This window comes from Chiloscyllium punctatum, chromosome 44, assembly GCF_047496795.1.
Source record: "Chiloscyllium punctatum isolate Juve2018m chromosome 44, sChiPun1.3, whole genome shotgun sequence".
Classification (NCBI taxonomy): Eukaryota; Metazoa; Chordata; class Chondrichthyes; order Orectolobiformes; family Hemiscylliidae; genus Chiloscyllium; species Chiloscyllium punctatum.
In genome coordinates, this window is record NC_092782.1 from 37,592,197 (window position 1) to 37,612,934 (window position 20,738).

General features: G+C 39.2%; 1 protein-coding gene across 18 annotated transcripts in view; it reads left to right on the forward strand.

Annotated features, from left to right (window-relative positions):
- The window catches only part of magi2a (membrane associated guanylate kinase, WW and PDZ domain containing 2a), a 685,460-nt gene that overhangs the window by 546,742 nt on the left and 117,980 nt on the right, over window positions 1–20,738 (forward strand). For 12 of the 18 annotated variants that reach the window (XM_072562647.1, XM_072562643.1, XM_072562633.1 and 9 more), the window contains 4 exons: window positions 17,113–17,170; window positions 17,662–17,783; window positions 18,119–18,244; window positions 18,651–18,833. In XM_072562647.1, the coding sequence (XP_072418748.1) occupies window positions 17,113–17,170; window positions 17,662–17,783; window positions 18,119–18,244; window positions 18,651–18,833 (489 nt within the window). The remainder of the gene's footprint in view (window positions 1–17,112; window positions 17,171–17,661; window positions 17,784–18,118; window positions 18,245–18,650; window positions 18,834–20,738) is intronic. The other 6 variants (XM_072562648.1, XM_072562635.1, XM_072562634.1 and 3 more) reach the window with 2 other exon arrangements.

A 20,738-nucleotide genomic window follows, 5' to 3' on the forward strand; every position in this document is an offset into this window, starting at 1 on the left:
TTCTCTGTCTATGAGAAACATTTTTTCTAAGCAGCTGTGGAGCCATTTGAATGGAAACAAAAAAAACTGCAGATGCTGGAATCCAAAGTAGACAGACAGGTGGCTGGAAGAACATGGCAAGCCAGGCAGCAGCAGGAGGTGGAGAAGTCGAGGTTTCAGATGTAACCCTTCAAGGGGTATACCTGAAACGTTGATTTCTTCACCCCCTGCCAGCCTTCTGCCTATCTACTATAGAGCCATTTGGAGGCCCCATGCATGCCCATCAGTATGCTCATATTGTGACTTCTGGATGAGCCTGTCCCTGCCATACCTGAACCTTGGAGGTCAGTGCAGTAGAAAAGCAATTGGAGAGAACATAGTTTTATGGGCAACACATTCCCAACATTAATGTCATGTATGACCAAAAACATTTTTTCGGGTGCATTTACACAAATTGAGTACTGAGTTTATAATAATTTTTGTGAGTCACTGATGACATTCTGGGTAATAGCATAATATTACATCTTTATTTAACACTCACTGTTATCCAATCTGATTACTGAAATTTCAATTCAGTCTCAAATCAATCTGATGCTTTTATTTAATTATCCAGTTCTTTCATCACTTTGGTCCTGACTACCTTTCCTGTCACATTACCACTTCAATATATTATAATGAAACAGGTTTAGTCAATGGTTGGAGCTTTCCCAACAACCTAGCATTTCTGGCAAGATTTCACTACATTTTTATGTAATCCTGACTGATAAAAATGTTTTAACATTTTAGGCTACATTTTTCTAATACTAAAGTTACCTGCCATTGGAATTTCATGAGTCATTGTAATGGTTGATTAGGATTCTCAGATTGAACTATCACCTAACGGAGTACAATATATTCTTCATTAGCTGATATTTGTGATGGTTTCCAATTCCTTATTAACACTTTGTCTTTTAAACCATAACACTCAGGTGTTGAGTTCTGAGTCATTTTGTTGGTTGTGGACATCGCTGACTGGCCAACATTCATTGCCCATTCCTAGTTGCTCTTGAGAAGGTGGTAGTCAGCTGCCTTCTTCAACTGCTGCAGTCCACCTGCTATGGGTTAACCGACAATGTCATTCAGGAGGGAATTCCACAATTTTGACCCAACAGTGAAGGAAGGGTGATATATTTCCAAGTCAGGATACTGAGTCATTTGGAGAGGAGTTTGAAGGTGGTGTTCCCACATATCTGCTCCCCTTGTCCTTCAGATGAAAGTGGTCGGGGTTTGGAAGATACTGTCTGAGGATCTTTGTGAATTTCTGCAGTGCGTCTTGTATGCCATATTGCCTCTGAACAGATTTATTAGAAAAAAAAAGATTGTGAATTGAGCAAGAAGCCACACTAAAGATTAGCGGGCAAACTGAAGGTGAATCATTGCCAATAAACATAACAGTTAAGATAGAGTATACTGCCAATTTTGACGAACAAAGATGCAAGATCAAAAAGGCTGCCAAGGAAAATAGCAAAAGAAAAAATAAACTTCTCCTGAAATTATCAGATTGTGCACCAATTTTAAAGTTATAGAGATGATGCTATTGCATATTTACCTCAACAAAGAAGACAGTAAACTGGCCTCTGCAACATTTGCAAGGTGTTTTTAGCCTTCCTGCTCCTGATTATATTCAGTTTGCTAAATATTCTAAAATACCAATGATAGTTTATATAAAACAATGTTTACATTCAATTAGGGCAGTGAATACTAGTTCCTTATTACGTTGACACTAATTCTAATACCTAATTAATGCCTTACTTACTGTCCAGGATAACACCAGAAAAAAATATTTATTCATTACTTTAAAAATTTAATAACCACTGTCTGCAAAGATTCTTTTTTTCTATCGCCGAAACCAATAGAGCAACATGTCAGCCACTGTGTAAGAGTTTGACTCTAAATTGACTGTACTTAAGAATAAATAAACAGTTAATAAATAACAATACTGTAATGTCCTTTTTACAATGAAAGCTATATTAATAGCAACTGGTTAAGATCTGGACACTGAGTTGCTGCTGAAGAACCCACATTGGCCTGACATACCTTTTGGTAGGTTCCAAACTGATTTTTGGTTTTGTTTTGAACCCTTAAACTTAAGTACAGTAATTATGTCTGAAATATTTGCCAAGGACCTTCCATCTTAACCTACAAATGAGTTGTTGGGCAACAAGTCATGTCTGACAAAACGTTTAGAGTTTTTTTGAAGAGGGAACAAGAGAATAGTTGAGAGTAGTGCACTGGATGTTGTCCAAATGCATTTTAATAAAGCCTTTGACAAGGTTCTGCATGGCAGGCTAGTTGTAAAAGGTGTTTGCCCGAAACGTCGATTTTCCTGCTCCTCGGATGCTGCCTGACCTGCTGTGATTTTCCAGCATCACACTCTTGACTCTAATCTCCAGCCTCTGCAGTACTTGCTTTCACCTAGGCTAAAAATGCCATCCCATATTCCCAGTTCCTCCGCCTCCACCGTATCTGCTCCCAGGAGGACCAGTTCCACCACAGAACACACCAGATGGCCTTCTTCTTTAGAGACCACAATTTCCCTTCCCATGTGGTTAAAGATGCCCTCCAACACATCTCATCCACATCCCGCACCTCCGCCCTCAAACCCCACCCCTCCAACCGTAACAAGGACAGAACCCCCTAGTGCTCACCTTCCACCGTACCAACTCTCGCATAAACCAAATAATCTGCCGACATTTCTGCCACCTCCAAACGGACCCCACCACCAGGGATATATTTCCCTCCCCACCCCTTTCCGCCTTCCGCAAAGACCTGGTCAGGTCCATGCTCCCCAACAACCCACCCTCCCGTCCTGGCACCTTCCCCTGCCACCGTAGGAATTGCAAAACCTGCGCCCACACCTCCTCCCTCACCACCATCCAAGGCCTTAAAGGAGCCTTCCACATCCATCAAAGATTGATCTGCATATCCACTAATATCATTTATTGTATCCGTTGCTCCCAATGCAGTCTCCTCTACATTGGGGAGACTGGACGCCTCCTAGCAGAGCGCTTTAGGGAACATCTCTGGGACACCCGCACCAATCAACCACACCGCCTGTGGCCCAACATTTCAACTTCCCCTCCACTCAGCCAAGGATATGGAGGTCCTGGGCCTCCTTCACTGCTGCTCCCTCACCACCCAACGCCTGGAGAAAGAACGCCTCAACTTCCGCTTTGGAACACTTCAACCCCAGGGCATCAATGTGGACTTCACCAGTTTCCTCATTTCCCCTTCCCTCACCTCACCCCAATTCCAAACTTCCAGCTCACCACCATCCCCATGACCTGTCCTACCTGTCTATCTTCTTTTCCACCTATCCACTCCACCCTCCTCTCTGACCTATCACCTTCATCCCACCCCCATCCACCCATTGTACTCTTTGCTACCTTCCCCCACCCTGCTCCCTAACCAATCACCTTCATCCCCACCCCCACTCACCTATTGTACTCTATTCTACTTTCTCCCCACCCCCACCCTCCTCTCATTTATCTCTCCACCCTTCAAGCACTCTGCCTGTATTCCTGATGAAGGGTTTTTTGCCTGAAACGTCAATTTTCCTGCTCCTCGGATGCTGCCTGAACTGCTGTGCTTTTCTAGCACCACTGTAATCCAGTCCCTAGTCATTAGGTTAGATTGCATAGGATCCAGGGAGAGCTAGCTAATTGGATTCAAAGTTGGCTCAATGATAGGAAACTGAGGGTGATGGTTGAAGGTTGTTTCTCAGAGCAGCCTATGGCTAGTAGTATGCCACAAGGGTCGGTGCTAGTACCATTTTTATTTGTTATTTACATAAATAATCTGGATGTGAATGTACAAGGCATAATTAGTAAATTTGCAGATGACACAAAATTAGGAGGTATCGTTGATAGTAAGGAAGTTTATCAAAAATTACAGAAGGATCTTGATCAGATGGGGAAGTGAGCTGAGAATTGGCCAATGCAGTTCAGTACAGATAAGTGTAAGGTATTGTGTTTTAGAAAGTCAAACCAAGGTAGGGCTTATACGTAAATGTTAAGGTCCTGAGGAATATTGTGGAACAGAGACATAGTTCTTTGAAAGTAGTGTCACAGATAGACAGGTTGGTGAAGAAGGCATTTAGCATGCTGGTCTTCATCAGTCAATGCATTGAGTATAGGAGTTGGGACATTATGTTACAATTGTATAAGTCATTGGTGAGGGCACATTTGGAGTATTGTGTATAATTTTGGTCACCTTATTATAAGAAACTCATAGTTCAACTGGAAAGAGTGCAGAGAAGATTTACGAGGATGTTGCCAGGACTAGTAGGCCTGAATTATAGGGAGAAGTTGGCAGAATAGGACTTTATTCCTTGGAACATAGGAGAATGAGTGGTTACCTTACTGAGATGTATAAAACCATGAGGGATATAGTTACAATGAGTGCATATAGTCTATTTCCCAGCGATGAGGAATTGAAAACTAGAGGGCATAGGCTTAAGGTAAGAGGGGAAAGATTTAAGAAGGACCTGAGAGGCAACTTCTTCATGCAGAGAGTAGTGCATATGTGCATGAGCGGCCAGAGAAAGTGATTGAAGCAAGTGCAATAGCAACAATTTACAAAACATTTGGATAGGTACATGGATGGGAAGGGTTTAGTGGAATGTGAACCAAATGTGGGCAGTTGGAACTAGCTGAGTGGGTACAATGGTCAGCATGGATCAGTTTGGGCTGAAGGGCCTGTTTCCATGCTATACAATTCTATGACTCTATATAACGTAACCAATCTCACATTTTTGTTGGTTTCTAATTATTTTATCTGGAAATCAGAACTAACCAGGAAAATATTGTAACAATAGGCATTGGTATTGGTTTAAACTGCAGCCATTGCATTTACCACATTTGGATATGAAACTGTTTGTGCTGTGACTGAATTAAAAAGGACAGGCATTGTGTAAAAATTACATTTTTGGCAAAAGTACCTAGTAGTTTCTAAAGTTAGATATTTTGATATTTAAAACTATATTAAATTATATTACTATTCAAGTTGTGGGGAAAAATGATTGGAAATTCAATGAACACTACTTATTAAAATCAAAAAATATCAAAGCAGATTTTCCGTAATGTGATGCTCCAGTTACTACATCCAGCATAGAGGCAAAGGAGGAAGATTTCTAATCACTCATGTCTCCATTACCCATTATGTTTGCAGATGATACAAAGCATGACAAAATAGTTGATGGAGTTGAAAAAGCAGAGGTCAAGCAGAGATTTTAGAAATCACTTCTTAAGTTTCAGCCAGAGTGTTGTGGGAAATTGGGGGATCCACATACCCGGAAAGATGAAAAGAACTTAAGATATGGAGAAGGGTGTTACCAGGATTCAGAGTCTTCAGTTATGAGGAGAGGTTGCAAAGGTTTTGACTGTTCTGCTTACCCTTGAGATACGACCTCAGAGTGGTTTTCCAAATGATATGGTTTTTTAAAGTAATTTTTAAGAAATCCAGAGTGTTAACAAGAAAGCTTCACACTGAGTGTTGTCAGGATCCAGAGCACTCTCCCTGAAAAGGTGGTGGAAGCCAACTTGATTCCAGATGAAAGCAGGACTGTGGGACTAAACATGACTGCTACTTCAAAGACTTACATTGTGAACCAAAGAACTTTCTTTCCTGTAAGCTTCTATGACTGTAACATCACTGGCCCTCTACCTACAATTCTTTCAAGTTCAGAATATGTTCGCAGCTGAGGCCTACAGGCCTTAGTGCACCCAAGTGAAGGATACAAAGTTACTGCTCAGTTCCAGAAATTTATATTTAATAATACATCCTTGCAGCAGGATACTCTGCCAACAGGAGATTTTGCAAAGGTTACAATGATTTCTGGATCTATTAGATTTTAGACCCAGGATGATGACTCCAGTCACTGCGTAGTGCCACTTGAATCAGGACAGGAATGCAACCGTACTGGCGCTGCCTCTCTTCCATAAACACACAGCATGTTTGTGTGGAAACTAGTGCTAAATTATTTGTAGACAACCTGATTCTTGTTCAGGATCTCGTAAGTAGCAGAGCAGCTACCTTGCTGCGATCTATTGAAAGTCATCCCTCGAGCCAAAGTTTTGTCCGTACTATGAGCACATAGAGAGAGAGAGAAAGCCTTTGGGCAGTGACTATTTATGCTCAAACCTCTCTTCAAGCCCTTCATCCTAATGCTAATATATGAGATTCTTCAAGTGGATTGGTCAGTGCTAGAAGTGTAAATAGCCAGACAAAAAAATTCAACCATGACTAGGGAAAGAAGGTTGGCCATAAGGCAAAACAAAATTGTTATAATACGTTTTAAAAAGGTTTGTAAAATTCTTGCAAGTGTTTATTATATGTGATGTGAATTATCTTTTTTCTTACAAAATACAATAAAATTAACTGTAGAAAGAGTTGCAGAAAATATTTTTTCTTGTATTTCCATTGATTACTCATGGTTCATCCATGGATTAAGTTGACTATTATTTTGAATATTATAATCATGCATTTGTTTTATTCATGTCTTTGTGACATCATTATCCATTAGTTAGCATTCCTTTTCTCATGTACCATTTACACCACCCATATTTGTTAAACAGCCATATGTATTAATATCATTTTACAGTACTTTGCTTGCATCAAAAGTTTTCATGTGAAGAATATCACTTCAATTATTACAAACTATGACTTGAAAAAAATTGAAGCATTCTTAATGATCTAGCTGCTGAGCATTGTTTCTCAACACATGCTCAGCAGTTGTAGAAAAAGTTTACAAAAGTTTAAAATTTTTCTTCACCCATGCTTAATTACTCCTGGCAATGTCAAGTGGTGCTTCCAGATTGCCAAACAGTGTTGTCAAGCCTAGTTAAAACTGCGTTTAGCTAGGAAAAGGGATGTTTGTTAGTTAGAAAAACAGCTAACAACTAGTACCTTTCACTACATAGTGCTGTTCAAAATAATGGAGCTTTTACTCAGATATGACTGTCACAACTGTGTTGAGGGATGGAAAAACCAAAAGTTTCTGGTAAGTTTAGTGTTTGCTGTACAAAACAAAATGCTTATTAGGTGATTTTAGTCTTTCCAATTAATTGACTATCTTTGTCTATTAATTGTTAAAAATGTAATCGCAGTGTACCGAATAATTTATTGCTTATTTATGTATTCATGGTGAATTCTGCACTGTACATTGAAATGTTAAAGGCGTCATTTTAAATTCTGTCTCTTCTTTTCCAATCTCTCCATGGTCTTTCCCTTCCCTAACTCTATAATCTCAAAGAGTTGTACAGCATGGTAACAGACACTTTGGTCCAGCCAGTCCATGCCAATTGTGTTCCCAAACTAAACTTGTCCCACTTGCCTGTGTTTTGCCCATATTCCTCCAAACCTTTCCTATTTATGTACTTATCCAAATGTCTTTTAAATGCTCTAACTATACCTGCACCCACCATTTCCTCTGGCAGTTCATTCTACGCACTAACCACACTCTGATTAAAAAAAAGTTGCCCTTCATGTCCTTTTTAAATCTTCTCCTCTCACCTTAAAAATATGCCCCCTAGTTTTGAACTCCCCCACCTTAGGGAAAAGACCTTTGCTCTTCACCTTATCCATGCCCCTCATGATGTTATAAACTTCTATAAGGTCACCCCTCAACCTCCTACACTCCAGTGAAAATAGTCCAGCCTATCCAATCTTTTTTTATAACTCAAACTCTTCATTCCTGGCAACATCCTAATAAATCTTTTCTGAACCCTACCAAAGCATCTCTTTCAACTCCACAATGTTTTAAGGTGATTGCACACCTCTAACTCTGGCCTCTGGCTCATTCCCAATCATAATTACTGTATGCATTGATGGCTGTGTATTTAATTGCAAAGGTCCTAGTTCTGAAATCCTCTCCCTCGATTTCTCTATCTCATTTTCACTTTAAAATGCTTCTTGAAACCTACCTCCTTGTCCAAGCTTTTGGCTTGTAGCCTAATATCCCTTGTATGACTCAGACCCTTCTTTTTGTTTTATAATGCTCCTGTAAAGCACCTTGGGACATTTCTTACCCTAAGGATGCCATAAAAGTACAAACTGTCGTTATTGAAGCGTGGTCTATATCATAACTGAGGCATTTTGAAGCTTTACATCCATAGAAGATCTACCTGAAAGGGTTATTCTGTGAATTTGGACAGGGCCCAAAATGGGCTTGGGTATCTGAATGAATTATTATGGTGCAAAAGGTGCCATTAATTATTTGAAATTTCTGTGTGCTGACTGCTGACTTTCATGTTATCAATGCTAAACGTGCAGACAAGTGGCTGAAATGCTCAGCAGATGCTCAAGTTTGTGCTATTTCAGCACCATTTAAAGGTAGCCTACAATACTTAAAAGTTACCCTGTGCGTTGTAAATGAGATGTGCATTTAAGAGTACAGGACTTCAGGAACTGGAAGTTATTGAACTATCTAGAAATTGGGGACAGTGAGTAATCTAAATGGTCAGAGCTATGAGGGTTTTGGGTATTGAGAGACAATGAGTGCTCAGGGCATGATTGCTTTGATGAAAATAGCACGACCATTTCTATACCCTTATTCAAACAGACCCAAACTTCAGGGCACCTGCACCAAACTCCCACCAGCACACATCAAGTCTGAACAACTATTCATCATTTGCCTTTCCTTTCTTCAGTTTTCTGCCATTTTTAATGTAAAGTGTTAGTGTTTTTCTTAGATACATAACATGTGGGGCTGGGACTGTCACTTCCCCCAAATGGTTATGATCATTTATAGTGACTCTGGTATAAGTATGTTGTACAAGCAAAATTAGCAAGGCCCAATTAGCAAGGAGCATTATAAAACATCCAGCCATGTTGCTTTCCATTTATGTTTGAATCCTGCTTTTATCATGACTTTTCTTTTGACTGTGTTAATTCTACAGGCTCATCTGAGACTCTGCTTTCCTTTCTTTGAAGCCTGCTGCTTCCTTTGATTTGTTACCTAAATAGTTCCTGTCTGAATATGTCACTCACCTACAAGTTCTGAGTTTATTACTTTGTAAGTTCAATGCTAGAGAACCCTCTCTTTCAAAAATTCTATTCCCTCACCTGTCACTAATAGAAGCAAAATGGTGGCTCTCAGCATCCAGAAACATAGGATAGGAATTGGGAAGAATATTGGAACAGAATGGTAATAAATCAAACACCAATCACAAAATAAGGTTTTATTATTGGATACAATCAGGCAATCATGTCAAAAATTTGATGTATTTGTCAATTAATTACTGGGATGTAAGAAATAGTCAGATGGGTTGCACGGCTAGTTTGGTGCCAACTGAGATGACTGATGATCAACAGAAGATAAGTGTTAAGCCAATCTGGGGGATATATTAATGTATTGGGAGAAACTGTAGATTGGGGCCACCTTTAAACCTTCTATTGAAGCCCTCACATTAAAATATAAAGACATGAGCAGGATTTGCTAAGTGACCAGATGCAAGTGCTCTACAACCAAGACCCAGATCCCTCAGATTCCACTGTAAAGGATTTTGATAGGGTGTCCTACAGGGAAAAAAAAGGTTGATGGGTATCCATAACAAAATGTGTGGTGAATAGGCAGATTTGTCAACAAAAAAAACTATGGTCATTATCACGGAGCTAAGAAAAACTTGACACCTTTTTTTTGTTTCATTCATGGGACATGAGCATCACTGGCTGGCCAACATTTATTGCCCATCCTTAGTTGCCCTTGAGAAGGTGGTGGTGAGCTGCCTTCTTGAACCGCAGCAGTCCTCCTGCTGTAGATTGACCTACAATGCCTTTAGGGAAGGAATTCCAGGATTTTGATCCAGCAACATAGAAGGAATGATAATGTATTTCCAAGTCAGGGTGGTGAGTGGCTTGGAGGGCAACTTGCAGGTGGCGATGTTCCTATGTATCTGCTGCCCTTGTACTTCGGGATGAAAGTGGTCGAGGGTTTGGATGATGCTAAGGATCTTTGGTGAATTTCTGCAGTGCATCTTGTGGATAGTACATACTGCTGCTACTCAGTGTCAGTGATGGAGGGAGCGGATATTTGTGAATGTGATGCCAATCAAGTGCACTGCTTTGTCCTGGATGGTGTTAAGCTTCTTGAGTGTTGTTGAAGCTGCACCGATCTAGGCAGTGGGAAATATTCCATCATATTCCTGACTTGTGCCTTGTAGATGATATACAGGCTCTGGGGAGGTAGGAGGTGAGTTACTCACTTCTGTATTCCTAACCTCTGACCTGCGCTTGTAGTCAGTATGTTTATGTGAGGAGTTTTACTAGGGCTCCTTGATGCCACATTCATTTGAATGGCGCTTTCGATTTCAAGGGCTGTCTCCGTCACTTCACCTGTAGAATTCAGCTCCTTTGTCCATGTTTGAACCAAGGCTGTAAAGAGGTCAGTAGCTGAATTGCCCTGGCAGAATCCAAACTGGGAGTCACTAAGCAAATTGTTGCTAAGCCGGTACTGTTTGATAGCAGTGTTGATGTCACTTTCCATCACTTTACTGATGAACAAAAATAGATTGATTGGATGGTAATCGGCCAGGTTGCCATGGTGAAGCATATTATTGATGTCCTCTTTCAACCTAACCACAATCACCTTCTTACAACTGGCACTCCACTAGTGCCTCTGCATTAGTGATAAACCCAGATGGCTGCCATTCAAGCTGATACATTGCACTCTGCAACCAGACCTACAAATCTTATTGCTGCTCAAGGTCATCCTGTAAGGCTCTCCTCTCACCAATCATGCTGCATCCACTAACAATGCAATTGATGTTTGAATGCAATATGTCATGGTTTGATTTATAAATTTACATTGACTATTTATTTTATGGTGGCTTTTATTTGTCATTGTGGCAAAACAAATACTGTGATGGTCTGTGACAGAAGGATGAGGAACGTTTCCATTGATTTTTGCCACTAGACTCGTTGGTTACAGAAGTTTAGATCAGAGTGGTGCTGGGAAAGCACAGCAGGTCAGGTAGCATCCGAGGAGCAGGAAAATCGACGTTTCAGGCAAAAGCCCTTCATCATGAATAGAGGCAAGGAGCCCCCTCCAGGATGGAGAGATAAATGGGGGTGGTGGGGTGGGGAGCTGTGGAGAAGGTAGCAAAGAGTACAATAGGTAAATGGGGGTGGGAATGGAGGTGATAGGTCAGAGGGGAGGATGGAGCGGTTAGGTGGGAAGGGAGATTGGCAGGTAGGACAGGTCATGGGGACGGTGCTTAGCTGGAAGGTTGGAACTGGGGTAAGGGAGGGGAGAGGAAATAAGGAAACTGGTGAAGTGCACATTGATGCCCTGGGGTGGAAGTGTTCCGAGACAGAAGATGAAGTGTTCTTCCTCCAGGTGTCGGGTGGTGAGGGAGCGGCGGTGGAGGAGGCCCAGGACCTGCATATCCTCAGCAGAGGGGGAGGGGGAGTTGAAATGTTGGGCCACAGGGCGGTGGGGTTGATTGGTGCGGTTGTCCCAGAGATATTCCCTGAAGCGCTCTGCGAGGAGGCGTCCAGTCTCCCCAATGTAGAGGAGACTGCATCGGGAGCAATGGATACAATAAGTGACATTGGTGGATGTGCAGGTGAAACTTTGATGGATGTGGAAGGCTCCTTTTGGAATCTTGGATGGTGGTGAGGGAGGAGGTGTGGGCGCACGATTTGCAATTCCTGCGGTGGCTGGGGAAGGTGCCCGGAGGTTGATTACAGTAGGCTGGCCAGAAAAAGATTGTGTTAGTTGTCTTTTCCCTTCCTTTTTCTCCTCCTCCACCTTTCCTTTCAGGTGTTCGCCATATACCAGGTGGCAAAGCTGTTTTCCCATGAAGGTGTGATTGTGCACTCTGGTCTGTAAGACCAAAACATCAGTTTTGATTGGTTTATGTGAATTGTCACTCATGGTTGAAGCATTCATGGCAGTTTAAACAAGCTGATAATCCAGCTATTAATCCTTCCAGTAATTTTGAACAATTTGAAAAGAATATGGAATATGACACAAGCAAGCATAGAGATCACCACAAATCTTAGCACTCATATTGTGAATCTCCTTTAAAATGGTCCATGCAGTGGAAGACAGTTTAAGCACCCCAATTGTGTGCTGTCTTGCATTTCATGTGGCAGCATGGTTTTTGTGCATACCGGTGTAGCGTGCTATGTTGTCAAATGATGGTCCTTGTCACCCAGTTTCCCTCTATTTTGGTGTGGTGGCTCAGATGCAAATGACATTGCAGACTGCCACAAATGAAAGCATTACGACTATTGCCAAATAACACGTATTGATCTGCATAATTCTGTGTATGTGATTACATACTACCCAAACACTGAGGAAATGGAATTCCTTTCATTTGTGGTACTTCTCAGAATTGACATACGGTGCCTACAAAACAGTGCACATACAGAAGTCAAACTACTTGGGTAGTTTCAACATACTGGTCATGCGACCACACAAAAGTGCACAAAATTTCAAATTAATTCAGTTTCAGTCCAGCACATGGAGAGATTGTTTTTGCATTTTAGCATACACTCCATGAAGCTGCAATCTCATTATCTCTAGCAAATAGAAGGATGCCAATCAATGAATCTTTAATGCATTAAATTAAATAATAAATTTTGTGGAGAAACCAAATTACGTTTTTCTTTAAGTAGGGGAGACCCAGGTGTTAAGAGAGAGAGTCAGTTTCCTACAGCACAAGCCAAGTAAGATAAGTACATGTTTTGAAATGTTTCTCAAGAAAAACTGGTTGTAGGCAAGCTGACTAGAACATTTACAATGCATTGCTGTCATATGACATTTCACCAAGTACCTGTTATAATGCATCTTTCCAAAATATTGATGACTTATATTGTTTATTTCGCTACAGTGGACTCTTAGGCTTATTTGGCCACAATAAGAAAAAGCGACATTCTTACTGTTTTCTGAATAAAATTGGTTTAAAGAAATTTCTTGGTGACATTCACATTGTAAGAGTCTTTTTTTTTGAGACTACAAGTTGATTTGGGAAAAATCAAGTGCTGCACATTTCAGCTATTCCAGACAATGTTGCATTTTGAATCAGGGAGGGGAATGCTTGAAGTGTCTCTGAGTTGAAGAAATTCTGTCTGACAGCAGCACTCTGGTTGAGCTGCAGTTCGTTACAAAGCTGCAAGTGCAAGGGCAGCAGAGACATCCAGAGCCCACAAACTGAAAACATACATCTCTCACTCTGTATGGGAAAACAACAAAAAGTACTCAGAAAGCTTAAAAGAAGATAAAAAAAATTTATAACAAGAAAAGAACTAGGTTTGCTAGATCAACTATCAAAGTGAAGAATGACCATCATTTTATAGTCAGCAGCATCTCATCTGTGCTAAAAGTCAAGATGAACTGTGTGAGACAATTTCACCCATCCTTGAAATCTGGATTTATGTTCTTTTAAATTTTGTATACCTATCAATATTCTTTTTAAACCATAATATCTACATTCAAGCATCTGTACCTTGTCTGTCTTAATCATGAATGAGTGTATGAGTTTATAGTTTTTAAAGGGGTGTACTTTTTGTCATGTGGAAATAGATTAGAAATCCTTTCTTTTCTGTGCCATTTGTTAAAGTGTATTACAAGAAATAGAGTTAATTTCTGTTTCAACCTGGTGTGAATTACTTTTATTCCACACAACAGTCAGCCAGGAAAATTGGGCTTGGTGGTTTAGTTGGAATTTTATCCAGTTTGTGATGGTTTGTGGAACAGTGGGACACAATTATTGGTGCGTTCTTCCCAGTTAAGTCATAACAGTATTTAATTTAATAAATTCAAGCAATAATTTAAAATATGATAGGAATAATATGTCAGAATTTCCTATTTATTTTAGATTAGATTAGATTAGATTCCCTACAATGTGGAAACAGGCCCTTCGGCCCAACCAGTCCACACCGACCCTCCAAAGAGTAACCCACCCAGACCTATTTCCCTCTGACCAATGCACTTAACACTATGGGCAATTTAGCATGGCCAATTCACCTGACCTGCACATCTTTGGACTGTGGGAGGAAACTAGAGCACCCAGAGGAAACTCACGCAGACAGGGGGAGAATTTGCAAACTCCACACACAGTCACCCAAGGCTGGAATTTGTACTCTTCATAATCTACAATCAAGTATAAAGAAAATACCCAACATAAAAAATGGAGTTACCTGTTTACAACAAGTATGCTGCATACAAAATTATAATACAGAAAATTCATCACCTTTTTTAATGCCAATCTGTGGTTCCCTATGTGAGAATGCATCTCACCGTATTATTATGGCTCTGCCCCATCCTAAAGAGTTATACAAGTGAATGTTCTTCAATAATGTTGTTTAAAAATTGTTCAAAGAAGCATAGCTCTGTGTACAGCAGGGACCAGAATAATTTACTGGCATTTTATTGTGAACATTTGATCCAGCTTATTAAAATTTATCCTCACTGAAATGTGCGCGGTGTTATCTGTCCTTTTTGTCCAATTTTATAGCATCAGTATAATTCACATCAAATATTTTAAATATTCAACAATTGAATGTTCCTAAAAATACTGTGTTTAATCTGCATGAATGATAATTAAGACAACTAATAACTAAAACAAAAGAATTTATGGTGTGAGTTCAGCATTTTTCAGCAGTTCCCAATTATTTGTACTGAACTCTGCTTGTTTATAACCATTCTATATGCATTAATGAGAATTGCTAATAATTAAATAGATATTAGATATTTTAATTTTGATGAACTTCAGTGTGCTGAAGTAAACCTATAGTCATACCATTAATATGATTTTCCCTTTACAAGCTTGCTGTTAAACTAGGATCACTTTACTGCTGCTGAACAAGTGTATGTACGCATATACATGTGTATCTGAGCTTATTCTGATTATCTGTTGCTGACCAGAGCAAGGTGTCATTATCTGAACTATCTTAACTATCTTACTTTAACTGCTAAGGTAATGTGCACATTATCTCAGTTCCAGGTCATTATTATGGCAACAGGAGCCAAAGAGGCAAACAATGGTGGTTGGGGCAAAGGGAAAGACGGGTCTCTGAGGCCAGGCAGTTCATCACTGTAGGTGAGGCCTTAGCCCTGTGGGCCATAAAATACCCAAAAGGAGCACTCACCCAAAGCTTGCTGGGAGACCACTAGATTTCACTGAACAGTCTCTCACACAGAGACAACCTACTCCAATTTGGTCAAAAGGTTTATCAAGACAGGAAGAAACCCTGAATTGACCACTTAAGTGGATCATCTGGGCTTCCAGGAGGCAGTACATATACAGGCTTTTCCATTTTTGACAAAGCGTGAAAGAAATCAGATTCACTATCCAGCTCCTCAGACCATTTTGCCAACATTCACATTTCCCAATCTGCCATCGGGTTTGCCAAGTTTCAACCAAGATCCACCTACCACATAGTGTTTTGAACTTAAGGTTCTTGGGTCGAATCCAAAAGCCTAGGAACAATTGGCCATTTTTTATATGTACTTTACTGGGCTACGAATCACTTGTATAAGCGTAGTAATTCTTATATAGTGGTGCAGTGACAGTATCCCTACGTTTGAGCCAGGAGGTCTGGGTTCAAAGTCCCACCTGTTCCAGAGGTGCGTAAATAGATTTTTGCAGCTACCTTTCTGAATTGCATACATGGCCAATAGATAATGTTATACCATTGATTGACATATGTGAAATGGTTTCACTCTGTGATGCTATTTCTATTCGCTTTCCTAACAATATAATTTCCTGAGTTGAGATTCAGCCTCACAAAAATATTTGTTTCTTCTTAAACTTTAAATTTCAGAAAGTAAAAGCTTGGGATTTTGTATTCAGTTTTCTTTTTATGCTGGGTTTCCTGGCCTTTCTTGAAAGTACTGACTTTTATCAAGAAGTGGTTCACCAAGAAGCATCAGCCCTCTGATCTCACTCTCAAGTGTAAGTTGCAGCATAATGCAGCTGAGTCCAATCTTTCCTTTTTCTGACCAACAAGCATTGGCATTTTTCAAAATAAACAACAAAATATCAATTCAGAGTGGGAACTTGTTTTTAATATCCTATCTAGTATTAGGCCATCAAGATCAATTTTGATACTTCAACTGCTTCCCCAGCTGAAATCAACCCCATGAGTACAGATCAGGAATCAACCTTGAGACTTTATAGTCTCTGTTTCAGTAACCTGTTATGCACTATGTCAACCAACTAAACTATTGACGGAATTATATTTTCAAATTGAAGATCTAATACTAAAGTTTGTGGAAAGCAGTATTATGTTATGAACATTTTCCATTCTCAATGTCTGTGGGACGGTAGTTACTCTTACCTCGGGCAATTTAATTTCAATTTTAATTATGGATGTTTTCACAATTAGGAATGCAGCATCTGGACCAAATGGTTAAGTATAACAAAGCTATCAATGGTTTCCACCCTTTCCCAGACATCCCTATTTATAGGATCCATATTACAGGTGATAAACAAAGGGAAGCTCAAGTTGTCTTCTCGTTCAATGATTCTTTTCCGGTCAAGCATTCGTGAGTCCCTAAAATGAGCGAAATCAAAAACTCCATAATACTAATGTCCTATCTGAGTTCTTTCTTAGCATTTTTCTCACAATAGTGACCAATGTACAATAAAAAAACATGTAATCCAATTGGAAATCATTTCCAGAATCCAAACTTTATCCTATTCCATTTCCATTGTTTTTGTGTCTCCATATATCGATGTAAAAGTTTTAATATTGCTCTGAACTTTTATCTACACTGCGAATATACTAACATTCCTATATGCTGTTGCTTTATCATATACCCCCAAAATATTTGAAACCCAAATATCATGTTTACTTATACTATTTTCTTAAAATTGTTTAACAACTTAACTCTTTTACAGTCTTTCAGCGCTTTAAACACAAGCTTTACATCTTTTTATTTTTGTTTTTCTTTATGTCCTATTTATTCTTCTCAGTCTTAATGATGTTCTGTATTATGGGCCTTGACCCTTGATCTAGGTTCTCAATTTCTATGTTTAATTCAGCTATTGGGGATTTTCATACATAAAGGACAAAAATAACTTGTGTATAAATCACTACTATCATTACAAATGTATATCTGTGATTATCTTTCTGTCATTGCAGAACTTCCATATGGTTGGGAGAAAATAAATGATCCAGTCTATGGCACCTATTATGTTGAGTAAGTTTGCTGAAGAGTATCTTATTTTTAATGTTTAAGAATAAAAAGATTACAGATCCACAGTAGAAATTTTAACAGTATGTCCAAAGCGATGTGTCACAATTATTACTTCATTCTACAATTTCATTGAACATTCAGCTTTTCATCATGCTTTCATGTTTTACATTAAGGTGAATTCTGGCATTAACTGTTTCATAGGTGTTCTAGTAACTGTTAATTGTGATTACAAAGTGATGAACATCACAGAATAACTTGCTCTCTGTTTGAACTAAAATTTTCAGACATGCATACATACATACGTACATACATATTGATATCCTTAATACCTGGACAATGTAATAAGTGTGTCTTTGTTTTTTGTCACCTTTCACTGTCTTCTGGATTTTTTCTTCCTTGCATATTTCCTACTCTTGATTACTCCTATTTCAATGCTTTTTTTGTGCCATTCTTCTGCTCTTGCTATTTTTCTTTTTTTCCATATGACGCTTTAGTCACATAAATCGAAAAACCCAGTTTGAAAATCCTGTTCTTGAAGCAAAGAAGAAGTTGCAGCAGCAACGTCCATTGCAGCAGGATCTAGTGCTCTACCCTATGCCAGCAGCTGGTTTCCGAGGTAATATCGTTATAATACTGTATGTAAATGACACCACATTGGAATGCTTTGTTATTGTGATGTCTTCCTTGCGTGCTGAAGTTTATTACTATTAGTGTATCTTTAAGAGGCTTTTCACTGTTTCAGGACTAATGCATAAAAGCAAATATAATGTAATTGAAGCATCAATCATAGCAGAAATGATGCTGTAACTGCAACCTAGGACATAGTAGAATTGGTGGAGATTAATGTTCTTTTGAATTAAATAGCATGGAATATCAATATTCTATAGAGTATAGTCATTATTCATAAGATCAAGGCCTAAGAATGAGGGTTTTTCTCCTTTATAACTGTAGAAGGCTCATCATCAACATTACCTAGACCCAAACATACCTGCCCAGGCTCTCTGCCTCAGCGGTCGCGCAGTACGAATGACCTGTCTCAGTATCGGACTGACAGTGCTGGAATGTACAGGCTGTATGGTATGTCAAAGTGCAACTTCACAGTCAAGCTGCACTGTTGTAAAGCAGACATTTGTAGTGGGGAATTATACATCACAGCTTCTTATTCATTGTCAAAGGCACTGGAAGTGAATGTGGTCTTCTGTTACCTGCTTTAGCATGCTTATAGTAATTGTTTTTAACCCTTTTATTTTCACATTGGTTACTTTTACATATTAAATTTTCCACTAAATTGTGAACTATGAAATTGGTAACAATTTTTGTATTATAATTTTACAACTGATAAACTGGTTATTTTAAAATATCCATCCAAAAGGGTTAAAAATAAAAATAAAAACTGCACACTATCAGTGCCTTTAGCACTGTGATGGCACAAATGTCTCAAACTTGTTTTTAATTATTTTTTATCTTTGCATTATCAACTTAGAAAAGCCACTCTTCACTCGAGATGTTTCACAGCTGAAGGGAACGTTTCTTACAACGTCACTGAAGAAGAGCAGCATGGGGTTTGGATTCACCATTATTGGTGGTGATGAGCCTGATGAATTTCTGCAAGTAAAGAGTGTGATACCAGAAGGACCAGCAGCAGTAGATGGCAAAATGGAAATGGGTGAGCAAATCAGAAAAGACCAAATGGCCTCTTCCTTTGCTGTAGCCATTCTATTATTCTGTATGGAACCTCAAAGTGTTTCAAAGGCATTCTACTATGACATGCGTTGTTAACACGAATTTACTGTCACGCGATTGACAAATTAAGGACACTTTCTATAATGTGAACTTTTAAAATGCGTGTTGGCTGTAACGCGATTACATCACTAACACTTTAAGCGCATTATCTAAAGCACGATTTTCTTATAATGTGGGGGTTGCACAAGAACTCAACCATTGCACTATAGAAGAACTACCTGTATTATCAACCTAAATAGTACACTTAGTTCATATTGATTTAAGGGCAATTGGCTGAAAGGTTGTTCAAATAGTAGGTTTTAAAGAGTACAATAGAGGAAGAGAAACAGAGGTTAAGCAAGGAAATTCCAGATCACTGGGCAAAGCAGTTGAAACTAAGTTTGGAAATGCTCAGGAGGTCCAAATTAGGTAAGCGCAAATACCTCTGAGGGTAGCTTGGAGAGATTACAAAGATTTAGAAAGATGTAGCCATCGAATGATGTGATCTGTCATGTCTGTGCCAGCTTTCAGTAAGAGCAACTGATTCCACTTCCTCACCTTTCCCCATTGCCCTGTAATATTTTTCTCATCAAATAATTATCTGGTTCTGTTTTGAAATCCACATTTGAAAGCCACAATTGAATATTTCTTCACTGTACTCTCAGGCAGTACATTCCACTTTCCAATCCCACATTTTAAAAAAATCAAAATTCTTCATCTCAGCTTTGGTTGTTTTTCTATTCACCTTAAATCAGTAGCCTAGTTCTTGACACTTTCAACAATGGGAATAGTACAGGCCTATTTAATCTGTCCAGAGTCCTCATCACTTTGAACACGTATAGCAACTCTCTTCTCAGTGTTTGCTAAGAATAACAACCCCACGTTCTCCAATCTATCCAAATAAGCTGAAGACCATAATATCTGGAACCATTCTAATAAATATTATGTACAGTCCCTCTAATGCTTTCCACTCTTCATAAATTGGATACAATACTGTCGAGACAAACCGGTGTTTATGACAATACACCATAGCTTCTATGATTTTAAATTTCATGCCTTTATTTATAAAGCCTTGGATGATATGTTTTGTTCAACAATTTCTGAACCTGCCCTGCCACCTTCAATTATTTGCTCCTGCACCTTATTTAGACTTGTTAATCCTTTATATTGCCTCTCCTATTCTTCCTGCTGCCCCTGTGCATTAAGTTTCATCTGCTACAGGTCCACCAATTGCATCAGCCTTTCTGTCTTCTCTTTCACTATCCTCCTCCCAAGTATTGTGTCAACAATAAATTTCAATATTTGCGTCCTGCGCACCCAAATGTAGGTTTAAAAAAAGTAATGACCCGAATGCCTATCATGGGGTGCTTTCCTCCAACTACCAACCTCCCTAACCACGAATAACAAACATTCCTCACCCAAGTCCAATCTTGCCATGGAACACCAAAAAACAAGCAATAAATTTTGAATAAGGAAGCACTTGATGCAGTAGTACCAGGACAATTTATTAAGCAACAAAAGTCGCACTAATCAAATCAAGGTTATTGGTTTCTAGTTCAGACAGTCTTGCTCCCATTGACTCTCGTGGTTACACACAGTTTGTGACAGATGTGTTTCCAATAATCAGTGCTTCTTTCAGAATCACCATTACTGAGAATATTTTTCAAAGGAAAAAACAGTACAGCACAGGAATAGGCCCTTTAGCCCATTAAGCCGGCACCAGCACATGATGCTGTTCTAAAGTAAAAAACCTTTGCCTCTACACAGTTCATATCCCTCTATTCCCTGCCTATTTATACATCTGTCAAGATGCCTTTTAAATGTTGCTTTTGTATCTGTTTCTACTACC